We start from the raw sequence: 23,317 nt of genomic DNA on the forward strand, positions 1-23,317 counted from the left end.
CGGACTCGCTCGCACTCAGACTAGAACCAGAACTTAGGTGGACTAGGACTTAGATTCATGCAGTCTGTAGCACCCCGTCCCCCGGGCCCAGAGCGATTGGGCCCAGGGGTGCAGCAGCAGTTGAGATTCAAGAGAGTGAGCATTCGAGATTCGAGCCTCTACCCTCCTGGCTGGCGCACCCATAGCCCACCGGGACTCAGGCCGGACCCATGTGGCCCAAGTGTACTCGGAGCCTGGGGGGCGCTGCGCCAGTCCAGAGGAGATGGCTGATATTTTAGATCCAGTGTGTTTTAGATGGCCTCAGATGTACCTCGACTACTGAGCTGCCAGATTTTTCATTTCTCTTTTACATGAGGCTGTAAAAGCCTCATGTCATTTTTGAGAAATACACTCAGATCCCACACTACTTGTGTTGAGTCTGTTTGTCAAAGCCGAATCCCGTGCACACCTGGCTAGAACCCATTGTCCTGCGGAACAAGGGACCCTGTAAGAAACCCCAGTCCGTGGCACTGAGCCATCTTTCCAATTTCCTTAACATTTTGTGCAAAACTTTGCTATGGTAAAAGGTATGTCTTGAAGGCACTGTCCAGTGGTCATTGGAAGCGCATAACATTGATTTACACCAACAAGCAACTTGTCTTGTTCTTCCCAAGGGGGTAGAGATTGGGGTGGGGTGGGGACTCCATAGCTGAAACTGTGAAGAAAGTCTTTCCTTCCCAGACTTGCTTAATAGGAAAGCAAGCTTATCAAGGAGCAGAAACCAGACATACAGACAGTACCTATGTCTCAAAGGGAGAGCCTAGGATTCATTCTGGGTTTAACTGGGAGGTTCTCTTCCACTTGTGGAACAGGTTGCAGGGCTGGAAAAATTCAAGTTGTATTCACATGGTGCCAACAGTCCAGTCTCCTGTCTCAGCCTTCAGCATCACTTAAATGCCTGAAATACAGCTTACCTCAACCACTCCAGACTGGTCTATAATTTTCTGTTGCTGACATGACTTTCTAGTCCTCTTGCTGAAAATAAAGATTTATATGGTGCCAGGAATTGAACCCAGGGCTCTGTGAATGCTAAGCAAGCACTCTACCAACTGAGCTACCCACATCTCCAGCTTAAATGCACAACATTTCAGGAGAGATGAAAAGCCGAGATCACCCGAAATGAACTAGACTGGTTTATAGCCCTACCCACAAACAAAGCACTCATTACAGATGCTTGCTCATAAAGTTTATTGACAGCTGTTTGGTCCCAACACACAACAGCACTTGAACCCCCCCCCCCCAAATATTCAAACAAAGTAGACAGTTAAGAAAAACTTGTCCCCCAAGCCTCATCAAAAGCAAACAGTACAAGATGGGAAGATAGAAAGGGGATTCCGGTGATAACTTCTGTCTTTTCAACAGATAAATCTAATTTGGTACATCTTTCCACCCAAAAAAATGTCTCATCATGTCCATGTGCATACATCATAGCATCATTATCTAAGCCTCTGGATAATGAAATGGTGATTGGACTGGCCACTGTGGGCACACCACATTCAGCGTGCTTCCAATTGAGTTTTCACATCTTTAAACAGCAAGGGTTAGTCACACTCACCCCAGACATATGGGCAACTCCAGCAAATGGCAAACACACACCTGTTCACTGTACACAACTATTGTTTGTTGCCCACAGAACCTGACCTTTGAGATGACTCCAAATAACTTTAGTGACATCTAGTGTTTTCAAAGTCCATAGTCCCTTCTATACTTGCAAACCTGAAGTCTGAGCAGGCAAGCTTAGCCGTAGGATGTCTGCAAATAAGGCAACTCACACTCTTAATACCAACTTTATTACACCACTTAAAAGCTGTAAAGAAATTGCACATGTGCCATTTTGCTTCCTATGCACTAAAATTGCAGAGGAAGTGCCATGAGGCCTTAAAAAGGGAGTGCTATCAGGCCTCAAAAAGAAGTGCTTCCAGGCCTGCATAGAAAAGTACCTTCAGGCTTTGCACAGAAAGATTAGCAGACCTGCAGAACATTTCCAGTGCAGCTCCATCTGGGGCAGGTCATATTACTGAGAACTGGGAATCACTGGCTTCATTTAAAAGAGTTTGGCAAAAAAATTCAACTGGTAAAAAAAAAAATCTCTCTATAGCCTTTAATTTTGTGACATTTTATCAAAATGCTGGCTATGAAATCAGAATCCATTTTCTCGCTTTTTAGAAAAAAAAATATAAACATTTCCCACCAAAGAAGTCATCTAAGTAGTGGAAGGCTGTGTGCCGACAGGTTCTTTCTGCTCTATGTATGAATTTGCCTTTTCTGCCCAACAGATACAATCCATTGTAAATGTCAGGTCTCTGTGATGCCTCAGGCACCCAGAGAGAAGGCCATTCCACAAGGCGGTGCCTACAAAGGCTGGCTTTTCCCAAATGCCAACATAAGACACCACAAAAATAAAACAAAAATCCAAATGTGCTTCCAATAGCGAGAAGTAACAGTAAAACCAGACACTATTAAAGGATACCAAGATGAACTAACATGGACCCACATATTCACATGGAGAGCTTCCCAGATTTATAGCCAACTTTTAAATCACAAGAACAAGGATAGGCTGATCAACCTTGGCCTTCACATTAAAGATAGAACTCTGGTCTCTTCTTAGTGGAAACAAGTATCGAACTCATGACTCTTGAAGCACTTCACCACTCAGCTGATTTACAATTTATGCATTAAATGCATAGTTTAAAAAATCAGACTCTTACCATTACCACCTCTCAACACACAATGTGTCATTTAGACGCTGACTTTAAATGCGTGACATCGAGGCCATTTCCTTTCCTTAACCTTACCCTTATCAAACTAGGACAGAGAGAGAAGGGAAGCATGAAATAACTTTCTCAAAAACTCTTAAATGGAATCCCCAAATGGAAATGTTTTTTAAAAATGGGATGAGGCTACACTGGTTAACCACAGACATAGTTACATAAAAAGGCACACCAACAAGTCACCTAGAAGCCAGGAACTTTCCTATCAGCCTAAAAATGGCTCTCTTGCCACTTGCTCATCCCCCAGTGTGTGACCCACAGGCTCATGGACATGGCTTGGCTTCCTGAACAACCACAAAACCATCTGCTTAAACAAATGATGGAGACTGCTCAATGGGAAGGGAAGCCACTTCCTGCTGAGTCTCTGCTTATTTCTTCCCAACCACCACAATTCACAACAGTCTAGAAAGATTTGGTAAAATATTACAGATTCCTTCATGAAAGAGTTCTTTCAAATAACTGGGAGAAATAAAGGAAGAAAAAGTTTATCTGAAAGGTCAAAAAACAAACAAACAAACAAAAAAAAACCCAAAGAAATATTTCCCTATGTAAAATTAATAAAAGTGGCTTCTGGGGTCAAGACATAACAATGAGGTTTTTAAGCCCATTTTTGTGTGTAGAGTCAGACATTTTTCCCCCATCCTAATTTAATTCCATGTGCAAAATGGGAGTCAGAGCTTGGTTACAGGTGCAAAAGAAAAGTTGGCTGCCAATTTGACTCTATTTTTGGGCTGCTTTCTGGCTGGGCTTTCCACTGCTTCCTTGCTGATCAGTGGTCTGGGGGCTTCTGAGGAGGGGATGGGAAGAGCAGGAGCAAATGCTAGGCTGCTGGGTGAGGAGTCACAGGACAGGTTTCCCTTCTTCACTAATATTGGAATTTCTGATTTTTCTTCTTGGTTTAAAACTAAAACTCCTAGAAAGACAGAAATATAAATAGATTTAGTTCTAGGGCTCATAAGAAATACTGGTTTTCAGTTCATCTGTATTTGAAAAACAAAGACAAAGTTATAAAACCCCATCAGAGCCAGGTGTGGAAGGTGGCTTGTAAATCCACCTCTCAGGAAGCTGAAGCAGGATCACCATAGTGCTGGGCTAGCCTTGGCTACAAGTCAAGACAATGTCTCAAAACAAACAAACAAACAAACAAACAAACAAAACCCCCCAAAACAGCACCTAGGGAGTGGAAGGGGAGGTGGGGGTGGTTAGATCTCTGTGAGTTCAAGGCCAGCCTGGTCAACAGAGCAAGTTCCAGGATAGCCGGGGCTGTTATACAGAGAAATACTATCTAGGAAAAAAAACAAAACCCCCAAACTAAACAACCAAAGCACCAAATGCCACACTTATGTCAAGTTTAGGTGTGGGCTACATGGTGGATATTGTATGCCACAAAAATAAAATATTTATAAATGGCATCATATTGACTACTATAAAGGCCAGTGTTCCCTCCTCAGACTCTGTCCTTCATCCCTCTGTCTAGTGACTAAAACTCATAAGGCTCCTGAGAACGCTCTGAGGCAGCAGAGAGAAGGACTCTAGTGCTTGCTGTGAGTGCCTGCCCATTCTCCTTCCAGAGGCTACATGCTTGCCATGGTGGTGACGCTAGAGACAAGTAAAGAGCCACTTGGAATCATGGCTACTTTAAAAGGTCAGCTGTTTTTCTTCAGAGTTTAAATTTCATGTAACCCACAGGTATTCGAGAAAGACAGACTACTGTGTCTTAGATGACTTCTGTGTGTAGCAAGAAACCCCTGGTGCCAAAGGCACAGGCCAAGTAATAGTGACAGAGTCTGGATGACAGAGCCCCAGCTTCAACTCAGATGGGCAGGAACTTGTGCTCTTCTCTGTCACAAACATTTGCAGAGCTACTATGTGCGTGTGCATAAAGGCCAGTACCCCATGAAGAAGCAACTCTCCACCTCTACCATCCCAATCCTCATTTCACAGTGAGCCTATGCTCTTACTGGCTCTTTCCATGTCATAAGCAACTTCAAACTCTCCTGGCCTTATCTGGGGCCAGCAGTGTCAAATACTGCCTGACAAAGACTATGACAGTGGAAGAGAGCCAGCAGTAGAGAAGGAAGTACAGGCAGGAAAGGGAAGAGTCAGATTCAAGTGACAAAAGGGGAAAGTGAAGGCTTTTCACAGAGCATCTGGGACTCCTCAAAGACAGAATGACAAACACCTGATGCTCCAGAGCACCTGATACAGGGGTAAGAAACTGAATGGACTTCACCTTGAGGTAACACTAAGTTAGGATGTAAAGCGATCAGCATTTAATTTCCTACGCCTAACGAGGCACAGGCATAGGGATCTCTGTGAGTTAGAGACCAGCCTAATCTACAAAGCAAGTTTCAGTCCAGCCAAAGCTACAGTGAGACCCTGTCTTAAAACAACAACCAAAGAGGTCGGTCACCTTTCTTGTTTTTTAGGTCACAGGACTCCAGGACCTCAAGCCATAAGAACCTTGCTCAGACCAGCTTCCTAAAGCCCCAGAATCCACTGGGACCTAAGTAAATGTTGTGCAGCAGGTGACAGGTGTTGGCTATGGAGCAGCTGAACCTCAGACATGGTGGGAAGGCCAGACGTTCTAGAGGACCTGGGACAGGACTCATTACTCAAGGGCTCTTCCACAGCCCAGTGACATTGGCCCTTAACTTTAGATTATACCAGATTTATAAATCCTATTAGCAGAAACCCCAACAAGAAAGGGAAGGAAGGGGCTGAATAATCAGCACAGGTACTTTTATACCTGAACCAGTATTGTTTTTTCCTATGTTCATCAGACACCTCCTACACTGGCATCATGGGTCATCTGTTAGACTCACAGACAAGTGCCCAGCATATAGGGGGCAACCTACCCAAAGGCTCTTGAGGGTGTTCCTCAAACTGAATGAGATCAGTGGGCTGCAGGATGACAGGATCTGGTCTTAGCTGAGGGGATGGCAGGCATGAAGGAACAGGAGCACAAAGAAGGTCAACAGGGGAGCTGTTGGCCAGGTGCAGAAGCTCCTGTTCCATCTGGCTGGGTCCTGCAGAGAGAGGACAGGCAGCTATATTCAAACAGGCACAAAGGTCTGCTCCTGAGGCTTTCCTCAGCTTCAGAAGTCAGCACGAAGTAATCAAGCACACATGTTCTTTCTCTCTCATATTCATATATATAATATAATGTATATTATATATATATAATATTCATTCATAAATATATATATTTAAAACAAAAACAACCAAGCAACTACACCATTATCAGAAAGAAGACTCGTGGCAAACAATAAACTAAAGCCAACAGTTTGCTGAAGATTTGCATTCTTTAGAACAGTGGACTCTGAAGAGGCTCTTTTAAGAGGCCCAAAAAGGAAAAGGGCCTTTGGAGGAGAAACAAAACTACAGAAGGTTGGGGACAGTGGAAGGAGGCAGCCAGGGCAGGAGGCCTCAGCAATGTCAGATGCTGGCAACACAGCTTTTTTCTAAGAACAAGGAACAGTAACTCTTCTAGCTACTTGTGATGGATGCTATATGAACATCTCTCTTAATGGGATCTTCATACAACATGGTGAAACCAAAGTCTACAGAATTCTGGAGTTGGTTCATGATTTGGTTACCCGGACAAGCACATTTGCACTACTATATACTAATCTCCCATGTTTTGGTCCCTGAGCCATTTCTTCTTAAGGCCTCTATGCTGTGCTATATAGTTTCCAAATCTAGTCTAGCAAGAACCCTGATGACCCAGCTCAGCATAGTCCACCAATCTTGGTGCCCACACACTCTGACCAATCCTTAGCAGAATTCCATTAGACTATCAGCACAAATTCATCTACCCTTTCATCTACCTTCCTGGTACTCTGTCCCAAGGTATTTAGGGCTGGGTTCTCTTTCCTTCTATCACCACAGTTTTAAACAGTCATTTTGGCAAGCATCTAAAAAACACCTGAATTGGGATATTCTTTAAGGAACTTACACCGACTATCATTCAATACTAGTACATGTAGACCTGTTGTTAACTACACGCCAAACTGTACTGGGGAAAAAAAATGAATAATTAGGTCTAGAGAGATGGATCATGCAGTTAAGAGCATTTGTTGCTCTTATAGAGGACTTAAATTTGGCTCCCAGCACCCACATAGTGGCTTACAACCATCCATTAACTCCCATTCCGGGGGACCCAAAGCCCTCTTCCCATCTCCTCAGCACCAAATGCACACATGGTGCATACACATACATGCAGGGAAAATATTCATATACATAAAAATAAAATACATCTAAAAATTTTAATGTGTATTTAACTTTAATGAAATTGCTCACTGTTCTTTTCTTCCACATGTCCCACCCCAAACACCTCCTGAACTTTAAGGCTTTGTCTCCTTCCTTGCTTCTCCTCTAGTATCTAGTACCTTTTCCAAGGTGGAGTTCTGAGGCTAGATGGGATTCTGGCACCTCCAGGATCTGCCTGCTAACTGCAGGCTGGTCTTCAAGATTGACAGGGAAAAGGTCAGATGAGCTTAGGCGGTCTAGAAGACAAGAGTGCCCATCAGAGAGAAAGGTCAGTAAGAGAATCACAAGAGAGTCAGGTGGGGGGATTGGAGCTTACTTACTTTTCATGTCATTTTTTAACACTACAATTCTCTTATGACCGTGTCCTTTTATCCAGACCACCTGCACACAAGACATACTTCTGGTTAAGCAGTGGAAAAGAAGAGGAAAGTACCCAAACATTCAGGAGAGTGGGGTCTCTAATGCCTGCTTCTCACATACCAGAGTCAGAACTCAATAAACGCCAACAGTTTGTCTATGGTTTCTCTTTAACTACTAAAGCAACACTACACTCCTTCAGCCAGGTCAGGGTGGAAGTAGGCCTTGGCTCCCAGGCATTCTTCCACTATTTCACCAGAAGTTGAGCACCTTCTGTTTCAAATGCTTGGATTCAAGAGGGTTTTGGATTTGGGAATACCTAGTGAAGTACCTTGGGGTCTGGGAGCACTTAAACTAGAAATTCAACTATATCTCATAAACATTGTTATACACATAGCTGGAAGGCATTTTAAGTGAGTGTTTCCTTTTTTTATAGTGAAAAAGTGTTTTGACTGCAATCCATCACAGGAGGTCAGGTGTGGGCTGTCCAGTATGGTGTCATGTTGCCTTCAGAAGGCTTTAGAGTATTTTGGGTTTAGAATTGTTTTAACCCAGCTCAACTCCTTTGCCAATACCTTCTGGAACCTGGGCAGCAGTCAGGATCCTGCATTAGCTTCTTTCCCCACTCCACTTTCCCTCAGTTCTTCTGTGGACAGCAGTAATGCTTTCCAAAGGTAAAGCTGGGCTCCTCTGCCTTCTCCACAGTACAGGGAAGCTCATGCCTGGAGGAGCAAGGACCTTGGAAGAGCTCCCACTCTAGGGCTCTAGCACTTCCATTTTTCACTTTTATTCTTTTGCAGCAATCTCCTAGAACAGTTCCATTGCCTCTTACAGCTGCTGGCTATTCTTCACCATGCATACCATATTACCTACCATGCCAGCCTATGCCTCCCTGCTATACAGTAACTCACAGACATCTGTGATGCTGCCCCTCTGAGACTGCTGTGCTCAGGAAGTGGGCCTTGCTTGGGCCATTCTCTATATCCACTGAGCACAGGGGTCACAGCTATGCAGTCCTGGCCACATTCCATTCAGAGCATCTGCTTAGGTGTCCTGTCTGGTTAGGTGACCACAGAGCACATTCCTACAAGGAAAGCCTGAAACTTACTTACTTGGCACACAGGAATAAAGCCTTATAAAAGTCACTGAGAAACACTAAAATCGTCCATCTATCTGGCAGCACTCAGGTGACACCTTACATCTCTGATCAGGAATCAGCACTGGCTCTTCAGGAAGACACTTTCTCAGAAGCTGGGGAAGACACCTACCTGTGGGATGGCTCCCAGTAGCTCCTCCACACTACTATAGCCATAAGTTTTGGGCTGTAGTGTTTCTCCAACATATTTGGTATAGGCCATAGAAAATTCATGAAGGAAAATCTGCTGGTAGTGATAGGTATGAAGCAAAGACCTCACATTCTTTGCAAACAAGTACAGGCTTGTGAGCTTCACATATTCTTCTGCCTTATCATTCGTAAAAACCTGGCCCAGAAGAAAGAGAAAGATTAGGACCTTCCTGAGAGACTGGTCCTGTCTGCTTTGAAGTAGGGCCTCCTATCAAGAACACTCAGAAGGCCCCAAATCACCTTGGTTTCTAAAAGAACTCTAAAAGGGGCTCATAGAAGTATCTCCCAGAGCCCTAGGAGAGGCTCATGGCAAGGCTCAACAACCTGGGCAATTTTGATTTCTCTGCAGGTGTAATAAACACTGTTGAAGTTTGAGAAACTGTAAAAGCAGGGAAGAAAAGTAGGGAATCTGTAATCCCAATGCAAACAGACAGGAAAGGTGAGGCAAGCCAGACACACACACACACACAGTGGCTGTGAGACTAAATTTCATCTCCCAGAGATTATGTGAGGCAGAACAATAGTGGTCATCCTTGCAAATACACACACAAATCCCCTGTGTCTTTTGGTACCCAGCTTGTGAAACTGCATGTAAGCACTACAAAAAAATGGCAGTATAAAAATGTTTCTGAGGGCTGGAGAGATGGCTCAGTAGTTAAGAGCACAGCTCCTCTTCCAGAGGTCCTGAGTTCAATTCCCAGTAATCACATGGTAGCTTATAACTATAAGGGATCTGATGCCTTTTTCTGTCATGGAGGCATACATGCAGATAGAGTACTCACATGCATAAATAAATAAATCTTTAAAATAATATTTCTGAATCCCAACCATTGAAAATAACTTCAAGAGCCAAACTAAAATGAATCCAAGGTGTTTGCAGCAGCACTTCTCCACATGGCATCACACACCCGGTGCCACGAGTGCTGTCTGTCATCCATGCAAGTCCAACAAGTGCTGCCTAAAAGGTTTGCACCTGAGGTATGCTATTAATAGCTGTGTTTTTCTGCTCATACCAGTTTTCTGCTATTATTCAACTTTGAAAAATATTGAAGATGCTTTAGATCCTATAGTTTCAATATCCAGCTAAGATTCTTTTACATGAAAACAAACAAGCACATCCATCTCAATATGCAAAACAAAATACCAATTTGTAAATGGTAAAGCTACATGCATACCAATCAGTCATTTAAAAACAAATTTTCTTATTTATCATCAAACAAATATTTGCTTTGTACACCTATTTTACAAAGTTCTATACCAAGGGTTGAACTGGAGAAAACTTAAGCAGCACTGTTGAAGCAGCAGATGTGCTGACATTACTAAAAGAGGAAGGCATCATTAGTGTCACCAAGCCATGACAAGTTCTTTATTGTAATGCTCAGAACTTGCATTTGGTAGAATGAAACAGTTTTTGAAGTGTCAGACTTGGGGGCTGGGTATAGCTCACCATAATACCTACTTAGAATATCACTTAGAAATCAAGAAGGACTTGATTTCTTTTAATTATTGACCTAGCACATTATCACAAGATGATAGTTTAATCATTCATTCCCTACATGGCTGAATTTTATCTGATATCTTCTGTAGATTCATTTTCTTTTAAGAGAGTATTATTAAGATTAAAATAAAGATAAGTGATGTGCTAGGGCTTAGCTCAGTGAGTGGCAAGATGCTTGCTTGGCATGCATGAGGCCTGGGGTTTGATTCCCAGCACAACAAACCAACAAAACAATTAAAAAAAAAAAAGTAAACTACACCTTCTACCATATTGGCTTTTTATGCCCTAAAAATGTTTTGTTTGTTTGTTTGTTTGTTTTAAAGCTGAAGTTGGGGCTGGAGGGCTGGTTCAAGCAAGCAAGAGTAATTGCTGCTCTTGCAGAGGACCTAGATTATGTTTCCAGCACCCACATGGCAGTTCACAACCATCTGCTTCTCCAGTTCCAGAGAACACAAAATCTTCTTCCGACCTCCGAGGACACCAGTTATATGTACAATGTGCCAATAAACAAAACACTTATACACATAAAATTTAAAAAATTTCATCTTTAAAAAACTGCAGTTAACTATTTTTTTCAGGATTAACTGAAACTTAACATCTTTTATTTTTAATTTTTGACATTGTGTGTGCATGTGTATATGTAGACACAACTTCAAATACCTCAGCAAGTGTATAAAGTATAGCCACTTCTGGAAATTGACCTCTACACACTTGCTACTGGCACACATAAATACACCACCACACACACCACCACCACTTAAAGAAAAAGGGGGGGAGAGAGAAAGAGAGAAAGAGAGAAAGAGAGAGAGAGAGAGAGAGAGAAAGAGAGAGAGAGAGAGAGAGAGAGAACTCAGCAGTTAAGAACAATTGCTGCTCTCGAAAAGAACATCGGTTCAATTCCTAGCACCTAAATAGTGGTAAACCACCGTTAGTGATGTAACTCCAGTTTCCTGAGCTCCAAAGCCGCCTCCTCAGTTCTGTGGGCACCAGGCATACATTTGATGTATGCAAACAAAACACTCATACACATAAAGTAAAATAATCTAACAGTAAACAATAATACCATTTTTTAAAAAGGGGAGACCATAAATTTGATAGAGAGCAAGGGAGAGGTTAAGGGAAGGAAATGAAAGGGAGAAACAATATGATCATATTGTTTTAATTTTAATTCTAAAAGATAAAAACATTACTAAGAGAAAGAAAAAAAATGTCCAGCCAATTTTAAGACCTCTATGCTCCTCCAGCTCTGCACATACTAAAGGCAGACCTAACAGAAATTCAGGCTAAGAAACTTCCAATATGATGAGTCTGAAGACCCACTCACACACATACCTCTACTAAGTAAGGCAGACTCTTCAGTAGCTCAGTCAAGGTCATGAATCCATATTCACAGGGGTTGAGAGGAGTACTGTGAGCTGTTTCATAAAGTCTCCTGAGCTCATCAACAGGAAGGTAAGCATCTCCTTCCCAAGACATCAACAACACCAGCAACTGAGCAGTGAGAGACCGCAGAGACTTCCTGTTGATCAGTTGGATCTGTTTACCAGACTCAATATCAGCAACCTACAGAAAGGAGAATGCAAACCCAATTCAGATCATCTCATTCTGGCTACTGAGACCAACAGAGGTACTTACACACAAACAGCACTGGGTTTCTTTGTGATAGCAGACCAACACTTGGAATGAAACTGGAACAGAAATTGTTTTTACCCTCCCTACACTCCATAAACCCAAACTCCACCTACTCATCTTGAAGAAATTTGGAAGACACTGCCATGGTTCTCTCTACTTCTGTGTTCTTTCTTCCTTGCTGCCTTCTCCTAAGGCAGAGAGACAGCAGACCAGCTGGCATGTCTTGGCTAAGCTAGTAACCACAGGAAAAGCTGCATTTCTCTGATGTCCTAGAGCTAATTTTAAAGATGTCTTTTTCATCTGCTATGCATCTATTGATCATTTCAGATTCTCAAGGAGACAAAGAACTTGAGGGAACCTTTGAAAGATATATACACTATCATCTGAGGAGCCTGTGAAAGATATATGGCACCGTCTGAGCACCAAATACCAAGAGCAGAGACAAGCAGTTGGTGATTGAGACCTCTTGCTTTCCTCAGGTCCAAGGACCCGCCATGGCCTTTAACTGCAGGCAGCAAAGCTCTGTGCTCACACACTATCTGCCAGTACATACATGCCCAATGGCTTTGCTTTCTGTGAGGACTGAATGGCTCCTTGTCTACAGTGAGACCTGGAGAACCACATGTTTTTCCTCTTTAGGACTCTGGACTCAGTCCAGCATTAGCATATCTTTAATTTTCAGCCATGCTCTGAACTGAGGCAGGAACATGGTGGCAGCCTCTCACTCCGATAGTGCTTTGAAAGCAGGGGAATGAGGGGACTGGAGAGATGGCTCAGCAGTTAAGAACACTTGGCCCTCTTGCAGAGGACCCAGGTTCAGTTCCCAGCACTCATATAAGGAGGTATAACCATCTGTAACTCTGGATCCAAGTGATCCAATGCCTTCTTCTGGATTCCACAAGCACTGCATTGATATTTATGCACACACAAACAAGCAGGCAAACACACATATACATATAAACATAAATCTTTAAAAAAAAAATGAGAAAGCAGGTACTCAATCAGCAGACACGAGTCAAAAATATTTGAGAAACATCTTAGAATCCCAGACCATTGCCAATGCTGCTTTTTTTCCCTATTTTTATTAGTTCTTTGGGAATTTCATATTATACATCCAGATCACATTCACGTCCCAGGCCTTCTATGACCACCCCAACTTTGTAACAACCCCTCCCCAAATTCAATCTGTGTTACTTATATATTCACTGGAGCACAATCAAACTCTCAGTGGCTAGCCTCTTAAACAGAACTGAGTCCTTCCCTTCCCCAACCCCAACCAGAACCATCAATGGCCAAGACTACAGTTCTGCATCCTTAAAATACTTTTTAAGAGTTTTCTCACAGCCGGGCGGTGGTGGCGCACACCTTTAATCCTAGCACTTGGGAGGCAGAGGCAGGTGGATTTCTAAGTTCGAGGCCAGCCTGGTCTACAGAGTGAGTTCCAGGACAGCCAAGGCTACACAGAGAAAAAAAAAAAAAAAGAGTTGTCCTTAATAGCCTCCTGTTTTCAATAGCTGTTTCCTTTTTTCGTCCTCGGGCTTGAAGTAGGGTAGCAGTTGTCACAGAAGTCTTCCATGTCCCCCTCTCTCACTGATCCCACTGCTGAAGCCCCTTCCTTGTTCTTTACAGTTGTGGGAACATGAATCAGGGGCTTCCATATGGTTTCTGGCATAGACCACACACACAGACCTTAGCTTCAGTAGGGCCATGAACCCAAAAAGGCCTTCAGAGGCAGCCCAAACCAGACATCAACATGACCTCAGGCTGCAGCACAGACAATGGACATCAGCTATGGCCTTTGGTAGTAACATGGGCCATAGATATCAACACAGACCCTAGCTGCAGTAGGACCTCAGACTCTAACATGGCTCTCTCAGGCAGCATGGGCCCAGACACCACCATAGCCTTAGGTGGCAATGCAAGCCACTTAGATCAATACTGCTATTCTTTAAGAAAAACCAAAGCTCTACTTCTTTGATGCTGCTGAAACCCACCCCTAGATCTCAATCATCTACAGCATGCTTCAGATGCAACAATGCTCAGTGCACATTCAAGGATCTCACAGCTTGAGAAGCCGGGCCTAGCATTTCCCACAATTTCCCCATGAGGCTCCAGCGGGCAAAGAGAGTTGCACTGGGTCTCTCATGTTTTCTTGCCTTTCCTACTTGAACCAAAACTCCCATTAATTAATCTTTGGCCCTGGCTCAGAGTCTTCACTGGGCTTTTGTTGTTTTGAGTCTAATGTAGTTCAGGTTGGCCTCCCTAGGTAGCCAAGAATAACCTCAAATTCAAGATCCTCCTTGCTTCTAGAACCATTTGCTAGAACCGCAGATGTACATTACCATGTCCAATTTATGAAGCACAGGGAATTGAGCCAAGCACTTAGTGTATGCTGAGCAAGCACTCAACCAATGGAGCCACATCCCTCCCCTAGTCCTGGGTTACAACCTTCCTATCTACCTAAGCTCACCCCTACTAACATCTTGGCCAGTGGATATTGGGGAGAACTGGCCCTGTCATACATACCACGGCCTTTCAATCCCTCAACTTCTAATTGATTCCATAGCAGACACTTCTCCAAAGACATATTCCAGGCTCTGTCTTTACCTACTTCTAAAATTACTCATTCATACACATCATAGAATGTCTGGGGTAGACATGGAATGGAAGACAGAAGCAATTCACTGCTCAGCCCTTCTCGCCCTTTGTTAAGGAATGCAATCCACATGACCTTAATTCCTCCTTTATTATTAAGAAAAGGGCTAGAGAGATGGCTCATTGGTTAAGAGCACTGGCTACTCTTCCAGAGGACCACGGTTCAATTCCCAGCATGGCAGATCACAACAATTTGTAACTCCAGTCCCAGAGGATCCAATGCCCTCTTCTGGCTTCCGTGGGCACTGCATACATGTGGTACACAGACATACATCAAGCAAAACACCCATATAAATAAAAAGTAATAAACAAACAAACAAATGAATATTCTTTGAAAATAGTTAATCCAGCCAGGCGGTGGTGGTGCACGCCTTTAATCCCAGCACTTGGGAGGCAGAGACAGGCAGATTTCTGAGTTCAAGGCCAGTCTGGTCTATAGAGTAAGTTCCAGGACAGCCAAGGCTACACAGAGAAACCCTGTCTCGAAAAACAAAAACAAAACAAAAAAACAAAAAACAAAAAACAAAAAACAACAAAAAAAAGAAAACAGTTAACCCGTTGGGCAGGAGAAAGACCTAGCTAAATGATAAGTGGGTTTATCATAAGACAATGTACTTTTCCTTTCCAGATTTTCCAACCCCCACCCACAAGCCAACATGAAGCCTGGCTGGGTCTGCCCATCTTTCAGAGTCCTGATTTGGAAAGCCCAACTATTCCTTTTTCTTCTCTTCTGTCTTTTCTTTCAGATATGGCCAGTGCCTAAGTATATGTATGTCCCCTGGTACTTTGGGCTTCCTTACATTTTCTGTAAAACTCCCCTCCCTGCCATGTGGCTGACCTCTGTGCCAGCTTCTCAAATGGCATGGCCTGCCCCCAGCCTCCTTTTCTCCATTCAATCCTCTTCAAGACACTGGAAGAGTTACAGTCTGCCAGTCTGGGGATTTTTCTTTAAAACTCTAATAAATGACCTCCAGCTTCCATTTTGAGTCTATTCTTATTTTTATCCATGAGACTGAGAACACCAAAAGGAAACTCAGACTACCCATTTCTCACATATCAATGCTGGCTCAGCCAGGACTCCTCAGGATTTCTGGTAACACTCCTTGCCTGCCTTTTAATTACATAAAAAGAGGAGAGGATGGATCTGTTCCTGCACTCCTAGACAGTGCTACTGTCTTCAATTTCCCTCATCTTCTTTCAAGTCTCACATGACTCCTTTCCTCATGTGATTCTGTTTCTCCCTGTCCCCAGTAGTGAGGACTGAATGCAGGGCTTTGCAAGCTGGGCAAACTCTCTACCACTGAACTATAACTCTAGTCTTTTTATTTTTATTTTTATTTTTTTTAAAGTTAAAGATAGGGTCTTAAGTTGCTCAGGCTAGCCTTAAATTTCAAGTCTTCCTGCTTCAGCCTCCTTAGGTCCTGGGATTATACGCAAGGTTTCTGTTACTCAGTTTTCTGTCCATCTTAGCACTACTCCTACTTTTCCTTTTGTGGCCACAGATTCAATGGTATTCCTGTCAATAACCTAAGTTCTTTTGCCCCTTAAGTCCTTTCCATTGTGGTCATCTGGCCAGCTCCCACCATGATACCAGACATCAGCTTCTAGACCTACAGCTATATGGCACAACCATCCCTCCCATTCATCCATGGTAAGCATCAGCTCCCCAAGTGTACAGTGCTTTTCCATACCCGACTCCACATGTCACACTTTCTCTGACCTCTTCTAGCTTAAGCTCTGATCCCTCTTCTCTTTAACTAGTTACCTTAACTTGTTGAGGGTTTATCTTTTACTGTCTATTGTAATGCTAAGTGAGGGGCCCCAAGACCTGGAGTCTGCACCATAGCCCCTGTGATCTGGTCCCCAGTTAATTGTGATTGGTAAATAAAGATGTCAATAGCTAGGCAGAATAGACATAGGTGGGGGTTTAAGGTTTCATGGGCTTAGAGAGAGAACAGGAGAAGGAAGAAGAGAGAGTTGTCATAGAATAGAAGAACATGCAGGAAGGAGGAGAGCTGTCATGTGTTATGGATGAGCCTGGTGCTGTTCCTGTGACCCAATCCCCAAATGAATAAAGGAGCCAATCACTGGGCGAGTAGGAGGGACTTCCCTGTTGAACAGAGGAAGAGAGGAAGCAGGAGAGAGGTCTTTTTGGACAAAGATAGTGTGAGGATGAGACGTTACTGGTGTCTCCCAGTTTCAATGGCGGATCCATCAGGATTCACCACTAGAGGATTTAGATTTAATAAAGCTTACAAAATTAGGATTTTAGTTGCTGCACCCAGTGATTGAGTTACCATCATTTCTGAACTGAGTTTGTGTTACATTTTCCTTCACGCAGCAGCTCATCTGGGTTCAAGAGAGAAAGGTACAGCTGCAAGTGTGGGTTTGCCTGAGGTGCACCACAAAAGTGGTAGGGATTTGAAGCATGGGGTTGATATGGTAGTGACCTGCCAGTGGGAACTTAGTGAGCTGGGTGGAGAGATTTTGGAGCTCTGAGTCAGTGTCTCCACAAGATAAAAACAGGTCGGCCATTGCCCACCAGTGCATGGCTGGCCAGGCTGCCTGGGAGAGAGTTTCCGGCATAAGCACAGGAACATGATGGTTCATTTTTTAATATTTCCCACAACAGCCATGGGCTAAGGGCCAAAAGAGCGTGGCCTTGAGGGCTGCCCAACTGGAATTAAGAGCAGCCCAGATGGAACATAGTCAATAGTAAGTGATAACTCGGAGGGTTAAGCAGTTGCCCAGCTATTGTGCTGCCTAAGGCTTTTTAAAAATATAAAGGTTGTGTGTTTCATCTGGGAACATAAATGGATAAGAAATCCTGTGCCAGGATTTAAAACTATTTTCTACTACATTAACCTTTCACTTAAAGGTAACATAGTATCCTTTTCCTGGTGAACATATAGTTCCTGGTGCCAGATTTAGTTTTATCAGATCCCATCCAATAGCCCTAATTCCTATGAAAGATTAAGGCAGACCCTCCTTATGGTTCATCTCCCACCTCCTCATCACATTACCCCAGAAGTCCTTCTTGCCTGTGTCTGCTCACTTTCTCAAGTCATTGTTCTTTGGAACTTTCAAACACATCCAACTGCAGTACCTGGACAACAAGGCAGCAGCTCATTGGTTCCCTTCATCCCATGTGATTAGCTGTGGCTCTCCTACTTCCCCTCAAAAGCATGCTACCAAAAGCTGTAGCAAATCCTGCTGCCACTTTCCCATGACACTTCATTGTTCAGAGTTCTCTAAGTGCTGTTCTCAACAGCAGGACAGTCACCTCCAGCTCCTTCCTATGTAATGTAATTACTATATATATAATAGGAATGTCATTCCTATGTAATGGTTCTACTCTAAGCTGTCAGTAATAAGTGTATAAGCAGATTCTTCCAGCTTCCCTCTCCCGTTTTTCCTCCTGGCAGTTTTTCCCTAGTCTGTGCTATGGACCTGCAGATTCTGGAAACTGTCCAGTTGTTCTGCCTATACACGGGAAGGTCAGTTTGGCATAGAAGGGCAGAGATAACGAAGGTGCCCTCTAAAGGGGCTTTGCCAACTACAAGGGCAATTTTGAGCTTGTGCTTGTCCTCAAGATGACTTCTAAATAGTCAGGATCCATGGAAGATACATGATACAGTCTCCTATGAACCTTATAGACAAAGAACTCTCTGGAAGGCTTCAACTTCGGACCAGCATGCCAGTTCAGAAAGGTCGTAAATACATAAAGGGGAGACTATAAATCTAAAGTGCCAAACTAAGCCATCTCCTAGTACCTATTAGGATTTCAATGACACACAGCTATAAAGCATCAGCAAGACACACAGGGTATACACAACCAAAATGCTGCAGTATACACAACACTTCACACAGACCACTGCCACAGCCTTGTTGGTAAAGACACACTGGCTTACCTTCACAACGTGGCAGAGCTTCTGTGTCAAAGCAGAGACTGAACTGACATCATAGTCTTGGAGACGAAATGTATAACCAAAAGTTTTAGCATATTCTGTAAACAGATCTGTCATCATAAGGCAGTTACCCTTTTGGGACTGCAGAAGCTTAACAAACTGGGCGGCTAGAGCTTTGAATCGCTCCACTTCAGTCAAAGTCAGGATTTTCTCTTCTCCACATTCCAACACCTTAGAAACACATAGGGCAGAAGGAGGGGTTTGAAAACATCATTGTATGTAGAGTTAAGTGGCAATGGAACAGTACACATTGATCACTTCAGATGGGAATGTTATGAAGGCACACTGCTGCAAGAGCTCTTCCCTCAGCACTCAAGCACAAGTAAGTAAATTCTGTTATGTATGTTTTATAACAACAAAAAGTTTTAACACTTTTGGAGTCAAGGATAATGTTAATAAAACTAATAACAAAAATCCAGCCCTGCTTGGGAGAGCTTAGCATGAGTCCTCCATCCTACATCCGAGGGTGTTTGGGAAGCTCAGTGCTGCTCAAAAAGTACCATTCAATATTTAAACCATTTCATCCTATTTTCAGTGATTATTCTAACAAGCTGAAGATTATTTTTTTAAGATTTATTTGTTTATTTAATGTATATGAGTACACTGTAGCTGTCTTCAGACACACCAGAAGAGGGCATCAGATCCCATTGCAGATGGTTGTGAGCCACCATGTGGTTGCTGGGAATTGAACTCAAGACCTCTTTTTTTTTTTTTTTTTTTTTTTTTTTTTTTTTTGGTTTTTCGAGACAGGGTTTCTCTGTACACAGCCCTGGCTGTCCTGGAACTCACTTTGTAGACCAGGCTGGCCTCGAACTCAGAAATCTGCCTGCCCTCTGCCTCCCAAGTGCTGGGATTAAAGGCGTGTGCCACCACTGACCAGCTGGCTCTGTCTTTCCAGAATGCAAGACCTCTTGAAGAGCAATCAGAACTCTTAACCACTGAGCCATCTCTCCAGCCCTGAAGATTACTTTTGAGGAGGAGTCTTGCTGTTTAACACAGGCTGGCTTCAATCACAGAACTCCCCAGGCTCCACCTCATAAATTCTGAGATTATAGAACAAATCGCACATTAACCTAAATTTACTAACAGGTCAATAATACAGTTTTTCTGATGAGGCTATTTCAGACTCATAACTAGAAGCAGTAACCCCTCCCTATACACTACTCAGAAAAACAGTTGAAGAATTAGAATCTCTTCACTTACTTGTAAAATCTCAGGTATGGCTTCCAAAAGTTCAAGCAGCTTGGTAAATCCATAGTATGCAAGTTTGCACTGCCGGCCAAAGTGGTGGTGGTAAGAGGGAATGAACTTGTTAAAGGGCATTCGGAAATGGGGCTGGTGGCGCAGCAAGTCCACAACATCTTTGGAGAACTGCTTTGTCCTTTCTATTTCATCCTGAGTTCGTTCTTTAAAAAATAAAGCACCTTATAAATCATGCATCCACCTACTGTGTTTAGTATCAACCCTGCAGGGGCTCTGTCAGAGTCACAAGAGATCAGCTTTGCCTTCCCCAGCCACAGGACCCACAATAAGCACATGTACTTGGAGCTAGGTTCTTAGAGCCAGTGGTTCTCATACAGGCTCAAGGCACAAGCCTGGGAAACAAAGGTGCTTTGTGGGAGGTGAAAGATACACATGTCATCACCTACAAGATAGGGACAGTTTCTATAAATCCTGTCCACTACACCTATGTGAACTAGACAGACACAGAAGTCTGGGTGCTTCAAGCAATAAGATGTTATTTCTGTAAAGTCACACATTCTGAACATTCATGTTTTTTGTTTATTCTTTTGATCTCCAGTTAAGTTAGCAGCAGAAAGGAGTTATTAGGCATCAAAATTGTAACAAAACAAAAAAGTACTTAAATATTGATCTTTACATCTGTTCATTTTAAGTTGGCTGAAAAAGGATACTACTGTTTTAACTCAGGAAGCTTGTGACCTCAGAGACAAAAAGACCTCTCACTGGCAGAATAAGCTATCTCTCAGACTTGACTGAACTACAACTAGAAAGACAAGTGCCACAGTCTTGTGTTTGTTTTCTTCTAAAATGTGCAGAGTGAAATAATTCTCAGAGCTAAAATGGATTCTCCATCAGATAACATGGATACTAGAAACATGCACATAGCTGGGAAGCATTTAACAAAATGCTGGTTACACCTTCTCTCCTTTGAGTAGATTCTTTGCTTGCCTGCCTGCCTGCCTGCCTTCCTTTTCTTCCCTCAAGACAGGGTTTCTCTGTGTAGCCCTGGCTGTCCTGGAACTCACTCTGTAGACTAGGTTGGCCTTGAACTAAGAGAGATCAGCCTGCCTCTGCCTCCCAAGTGCTGGGATTAAAGGTGCCCCACTAACCAGTGAGTTCTTATAGGGGCACATAGCTTCCCTTCTTCCAAACACAGGTTTTGTGCACAGGTAATGTTACAAACTACACTTTCAAAGAACCATTAAGAGCTAACACACACAATTAAAATAACTATGCCATTTTAAAGTAAACACTGACTAGGCTCATGCCCACAATCCCAACACTTAAGAGACTGAGGTCAGAGCACTACTGCATGCCTGAGCCCAGTACAGTGAAGTTAGGTCTCAAAAGCACAAACAATAGCATCACTGAGATAGACAACATTCCTCCATATACCTCTTTTTCGGATACAAATGACCATGTCGTCATCTTGTTGGGACAAGCAAATAGTTGTGTCTGGGATCTCTGCTATTATATCAATCAAGTCACAAACACCATATTCCGTGACATCCCAGTCCTTTGAGAAACACCTAAGTTTAACCATGGGAAATGGGCAAAGAATGAGTAAAATCATTGCCACAGTAATAAGCTTTATAAAAGACTGTTTTGTTTTGTTTTGTTTTGTTTTTTTAAAGCTTCCCATCAACTCACCAATGATAAGCCTGTGAAAAATCTTTCACAATGACCTTCTTGCTGGCCTGGGACTTCAGAAGTTTTAGTAAATCCTGAGTAAAGCGCTTCACCTGGGCCCTATGAGTGAGGGTCAGCAGACGCTTGGAGCCCATTCCAAGAATCTGAAAACGAAATGTTCTAATTACTTATACTATAAAGAACTCAAAAGGTATGTTCTTGTGTCAACCTTGTCTCTGTCTTCCTTGCTCTTGTTACTCTCAACCTATTTCCCTGAAATATAATGTCTGCAATTTGAAATGGACACAGTTCAGTATGTACAGTTAAAAAGAACAATAACCCAACTGTCTGGGGCCAAGATCATTTATTTGCTTGTTTTCAAAGTGCCATTGTCTCAAAAGATCATGAGCACAAAGAAGAAGTGCACATGTTCAGTCTGGATGACTAATTTCATCTCTAAAAGACAGATGAAGTTTTTAAGGCCTTTTTAACAAGTAGGAAATTATTAAACCACTGTCTTCAGCAAAGTTATAGGCAGTCTAGATAGGATCCAATAACCCTAATCCAGTGACTAATGTCCAGCTCATGAGAGGGAGGGAGAGCCTTAACAGCCTGCTAGGTACCAACCTGTAAGTGTGTTAGCTCATAGCAGCCCTTTGCAATAATGAGCATCCTAGAGCACACTGCTGGAAAGCAGTGTCGGTCCCTAGAGACTAGAAGGAAAATGCCGACAGGCTACCAAGGAACTCTTTTAGGTTGGAAATTTGTAGTTTCTTGAAAACTTGAGAGAGTTCCTACATTTTGAAGCAAGCTCTTACAGGATGTTTAGCTCAGAATGGCTTTCTGAGAAATGAGAACTATTTTTTCTGAGTCTTTGGTTGTGGCAGCTGAAGTCACAGAAGAACACTCGTTTCTTTAAACAAGTAACCCCTTGTATCCTTTACCTGCAAAACGTGAGGCACAGCTTCTAGTAGTTCAATCAGCTTGGAATAGCCATAGTCTGAAACCCTGCACTGCTTTCCAAAATGGTGATGGTATGAAGGGATGAAATTGCTGATTGGTAGTATACAAGATGGTTGTTTCTTCAGTAAATAAATGACTTCTCTGCTGAACTCAATCAGCTGAGGATTTCTCACAGGACTTTTAGAACGAAGCAGCCAAGGATCTAGAAAAGAAAAGCAAAACAAAACAAAAAACCATGAGGCCATAGGCACGGGTTCACTGCTCAAAGGCTGTTTTGTGTTCTTAGCTCAGGATCATATGCAGCAAGCAGCTTTTTCAAGTTTCAGCTTCTACACACAGGCACCACAGAACACATGACCAGACCGTCCTACTACACACGGGCACCACAGAACACACGACCAGACCCTCCTACTACACACGGGCACCACAGAACACACGACCAGACCCTCCTACTACACACAGGCACCACAGAACACACGACCAGACCCTCCTACTACACACGGGCACCACAGAACACATGACCAGACCGTCCTACTACACACGGGCACCACAGAACACATGACCAGACCCTCCTACTACACACGGGCACCACAGAACACATGACCAGACCGTCCTACTATACACGGGCACCACAGAACACATGACCAGACCCTCCTACTATACACGGGCACCACAGAACACACGACCAGACCCTCCTACTACACACAGGCACCACAGAACACACGACCAGACCGTCCTACTACACACAGGTACCACAGAACACACGACCCTCCTACTACACACAGGCACCACAGAACACATGACCAGACCGTCCTACTACACACAGGTACCACAGAACACACGACCCTCCTAATACACACAGGCACCACAGAACACATGACCAGACCCTCCTACTACACACAGGCACCACAGAACACACGACCAGACCCTCCTACTACACACGGGC

The 23,317-nt window shown here is 43.2% G+C and overlaps 1 protein-coding gene across 9 annotated transcripts in view; it reads right to left on the reverse strand.

Annotated features, from left to right (window-relative positions):
• Positions 1 to 1,203: 1,203 nt before the first annotated feature.
• Marf1 (meiosis regulator and mRNA stability factor 1) overlaps positions 1,204 to 23,317 on the reverse strand; it is a 56,700-nt gene continuing 34,586 nt past the window's right edge. For 8 of the 9 annotated variants that reach the window (XM_031363132.1, XM_031363134.1, XM_031363139.1 and 5 more), the window contains 11 exons: positions 22,353 to 22,573; positions 21,430 to 21,572; positions 21,175 to 21,308; positions 19,741 to 19,943; positions 18,481 to 18,708; positions 11,615 to 11,845; positions 8,708 to 8,920; positions 7,403 to 7,463; positions 7,202 to 7,318; positions 5,669 to 5,839; positions 1,204 to 3,723 (listed from right to left, as the gene is read on the reverse strand). In XM_031363132.1, the coding sequence (XP_031218992.1) occupies positions 3,482 to 3,723; positions 5,669 to 5,839; positions 7,202 to 7,318; positions 7,403 to 7,463; positions 8,708 to 8,920; positions 11,615 to 11,845; positions 18,481 to 18,708; positions 19,741 to 19,943; positions 21,175 to 21,308; positions 21,430 to 21,572; positions 22,353 to 22,573 (1,964 nt within the window). In that variant the 3' untranslated portion in view covers positions 1,204 to 3,481. Of the gene's footprint in view, positions 3,724 to 5,668; positions 5,840 to 7,201; positions 7,319 to 7,402; positions 7,464 to 7,567; positions 8,162 to 8,707; positions 8,921 to 11,614; positions 11,846 to 18,480; positions 18,709 to 19,740; positions 19,944 to 21,174; positions 21,309 to 21,429; positions 21,573 to 22,352; positions 22,574 to 23,317 lie in introns of those variants that run through there. The other variant, XM_031363140.1, reaches the window with a different exon arrangement.

This window comes from Mastomys coucha, unplaced genomic scaffold (assembly GCF_008632895.1).
Source record: "Mastomys coucha isolate ucsf_1 unplaced genomic scaffold, UCSF_Mcou_1 pScaffold12, whole genome shotgun sequence".
Taxonomy (NCBI): Eukaryota; Metazoa; Chordata; class Mammalia; order Rodentia; family Muridae; genus Mastomys; species Mastomys coucha.